At 28.0% G+C, this 3,698-nt stretch overlaps 1 protein-coding gene across 2 annotated transcripts; it reads left to right on the top strand.

The window, feature by feature from the left end:
• Nucleotides 1-320: 320 nt before the first annotated feature.
• Nucleotides 321-2,653, top strand: LOC125067739 (NAD-dependent protein deacetylase Sirt6). Of its 2 annotated transcripts, XM_047676476.1 has the most exons (6): nucleotides 321-633; nucleotides 750-877; nucleotides 1,049-1,291; nucleotides 1,489-1,662; nucleotides 2,042-2,165; nucleotides 2,282-2,653. In XM_047676476.1, the coding sequence occupies exons 1-6, from the start codon at nucleotides 568-570 to the stop codon at nucleotides 2,636-2,638; spliced, it is 1,092 nt and encodes a 363-aa protein (XP_047532432.1). In that variant the 5' UTR covers nucleotides 321-567; the 3' UTR covers nucleotides 2,639-2,653. The 2 variants fall into 2 exon arrangements, with proteins under 2 accessions (XP_047532432.1, XP_047532433.1); XM_047676477.1 differs by lacking the exon at nucleotides 750-877.
• The last annotated feature ends 1,045 nt before the right edge of the window (nucleotides 2,654-3,698 follow it).

The raw sequence follows: 3,698 nt of genomic DNA, 5'->3' as shown, positions 1-3,698 counted from the left end.
CGCTATCGTCATACAAAATGCGCAGATTAAAAATCTTGAATTTGACTATACTATTTGACACAAATATTAAATCCGACAGTGTATCTGGAAAATTATGTATTGTCATTAAAAACCAACAATTTAGTGATTAAAGAAGAACTTTCAATAATTATATATTTTTTTTCTAATATAGAAAAAACGGCTGTCGTCGAAAGATGTAAAAAATCAATAAGATATTAAATGTTTGGGTACTCGAGTCTCGAGACTGCGGCGAGGCTGACACTTGATATTGATAATAGTCTGCATTTCTGCATCCATTTTGCTTGTCAAATTGACAAATTTCCAGTTTCCATCTGTTGTTGGTTCAAAAGTTTAACTTTAAATATTAAATAACTCTAGAGCATGGAAATTGAATTGAACTCTGAATGCCAGTAGCCGATAAACGATTCCTTTATTAAATCTCTATATTTAAGATTCGTAAATCAAAATAGAATTAAGCTTTTCCCGTCATTAAGCACAATTAAATTATACTGCTCGTGAATCAAATAAAAACAATATTTTCTCAGCGGTTATTTCAATTAAGATACGATGTCTTGCAACTATGCAGAAGGTTTATCACCATATGAACATAAAGGTGTTCTTGGAGTCCCTGAGGTAAACTTACGATAAATAAACAGAAATTTTTCAACAAAAGTTTATTACGAAATAAAATTAACATCATAATAAGCAGTTTTGCGCTAGAATTAAATGTTTGCTTGCAATTTTTTCAGAAATTCGAATCTATTGATAAATTAAATGAAAAATGTATTGCTTTAGCTGAACTTATAAAAAAGAGTAAGCACATAGTTGTACATACAGGAGCTGGAATAAGCACTTCAGCTGGTATTCCAGATTTTAGGTAATTATGAATATCAGTCCTACTTTTTTAAACCCGAAGGATTGTTATGAGAGTTGGTATCAATGTTTATAAAATTATCTACTAAATGTGAATTCAATTTAAATAATTAGTTTCCATTTAAAGGCAAAACACCTAAAGAAATATGAAAATGAAATATATTAATATTTTCAGAGGTCCAAACGGAGTCTGGACTTTAGAAAAAGAAGGCAAGAAACCATCTATTAATATCTCATTTGCAGATGCCAAACCAACAAAGACGCACATGATACTCAAGAAACTTGTGGAAAGTAATAAAGTACAATATATTATAAGTCAGAACATAGATGGACTGCACTTAAAATCAGGATTGCCGCGGAAGTATCTAGCTGAATTACATGGAAATATGTTCATTGATGAATGTAATCTTTGTAAAAGGTAATAATCTTTGTAAAAAGTTTAAATTGTACCTACAATAAAACCAATTAATTATCTACTAAAAATAATTAAATAGACAACACTTTTTGACACTTATATAAATGCTTTGTTGTATTTAATAATTTTCCTATAAAGTTTACTACTAATAACATGGATGTAATTAATATATGTCAAATTTTATAATTTAAATATTACAGACAATTTGTACGCAGTCGTCCAGTAGAAACTGTGGGAAAGAAATGCAGTGGAATACCTTGTGCTTCAGGACATGATGGTGGACGACCGTGCAGAGGTCGGCTCTATGATGGAGTCTTAGACTGGGAGCATAGCCTACCTGAGAATGATCTTTTGATGTCAGAATGGCATTCGAGGTATATTCAATCTATTGCATTTTATTAACTAAAAATACTTTTGTACTGTAGTTTCAATGCCTTCAATAAAAATGAAATACTAATAAATAATATTTATAATAAATAATTGCTTTGATAAACAAAATCTGTATTATAATGAAATTTCACTCACTCAATTTCAAACACTTCTGTTACATTCAATTAAATTATTTTAATAAACTCAGTGTTTAATTCATAAAGTGAGAGAGAACAAGTGTTTTTTATCATCATTTTGCTTTTATCGTTTTAACGTAAGTAAAATAAATCTTGGACTGATACATTGTGTTACCCTCAAATGGAGTTCAAATCCAGATGATATTATCTAGTATATACTAATGAAAACCTTGTCATTATATTTCAGCATTGCAGATTTGAGTATATGTTTGGGAACAACACTTCAAATCATTCCTAGTGGTAATTTACCCTTAGAAACCTTAAAGTATGGAGGAAAACTAGTCTTATGTAATTTGCAGCCAACAAAACATGTAAGTTTTGCATTATAATACAGACAGACAGACTTACTTTACTTTTTTATTTACGAAATACTTTCGCATTTATTAGTATTACTATTAGAAATAAAGCAAACTTTCCTTCTTTTTAGGACAACAAAGCAGACTTAATTATAAATTACTATGTAGACGATATTTTAGATAAAGTCATGAACATACTGGGTTTAGAAATACCAGATTATAAAGAAACCGAAAACTTAACTAAATTGGCTGAATCAGCTATTGTCGATTGGACAATAAGTCGAAAGGATATATCATCATTGGAGAAAATATTTAAGGCTAAATGTAAAGGTGTGAAGAAAAAAAGGATTTTAAATAAGAATAAAAGAAACAGCCTAGATTTGATAATTAATGGATTGGATAAAGATGGTGACAAATCAAAAGTAATCAAGCTGGAAATAAAAGAAGAAGACGAAAAAGAATGTTTAGTAGACTCCAGTAATATTTAATTAAATGTATAGTAAATTTAATTTGTTTTTATTATAATTATGTCCAATTGAAATTATTAATTGTTTAATAATTTCAATTGGACATAATTATAAATAAAATTACATCAGCCGACAGCCACAATAAAAAAAGCATCATCTAACGAACCATAAAAATAAAACAACGAAATGTGATAATGTTGCCATTATAATTTATTAATATAAAAATATCAATAAGACACAATCGTTTAAAAATGTATGTGTCATGGAATGTCTAGAATACAAAACAAAAACACAATATCTGTAATAATATAATCATGTGATTTTAAAAAAAGCTGGTGCTAGTACAGAGAGTAAATAAAACAGTTACGTTGTATCTCTAGAAACGTAATATTATTATTAAATATGACATGATAGAACTATATTTTTCATTTAACTAAAAGAACAAGTTTTAGAACCATTTTCAGTCTCATCCTAATAGTAAAAATAGATTACATATAAAAAATATGAATGGATGCATATCATATATATCATAATTACAACAATTTATTACTTCCTCATTCTATAAAAATAACTGGTACATACGTAATATAATATGTTTATACATAATTATAAAAAACCGCAGCATGACTAGTTTATTACGAAATAAAATATAATATAAATGTTTGCATTATGACAATCGTTTATAAAAATAAAAATATGATCAACAATCCGGCATCACAATATAAATAACAACTTATATATAGTAGTAAGTCTAACTAGTATAAAAGTCTTTTATTAAAGCCCAAATCTTTACATACAAGCATATTCAGTTTCAGGTTGTTTATACACGACGCCGGATAAGAACCGTTTAACTCAAAAAAAAAATGCGGCACCGCCAGAGTGCCCTCTGTATAATGTTTCGTGGCGTCTATGAAAATGAGTAAAAATTAAAAGTAGTAGTCGCTGCTAAAGCGGTTAGGTATGGTTAGCTCCTTTATAGTAGGAGAATTACAACATTTGCCAATTGTAAAAAAAAAACACCGGTATTATATTTTTAAAATGACAATATTCACTTAAAGTATAATAAATTATTGAAAAAAAA

Source organism: Vanessa atalanta, chromosome 12 (assembly GCF_905147765.1).
Source record: "Vanessa atalanta chromosome 12, ilVanAtal1.2, whole genome shotgun sequence".
Classification (NCBI taxonomy): Eukaryota; Metazoa; Arthropoda; class Insecta; order Lepidoptera; family Nymphalidae; genus Vanessa; species Vanessa atalanta.
This window is presented reverse-complemented; position numbering and strand designations above follow the sequence as displayed.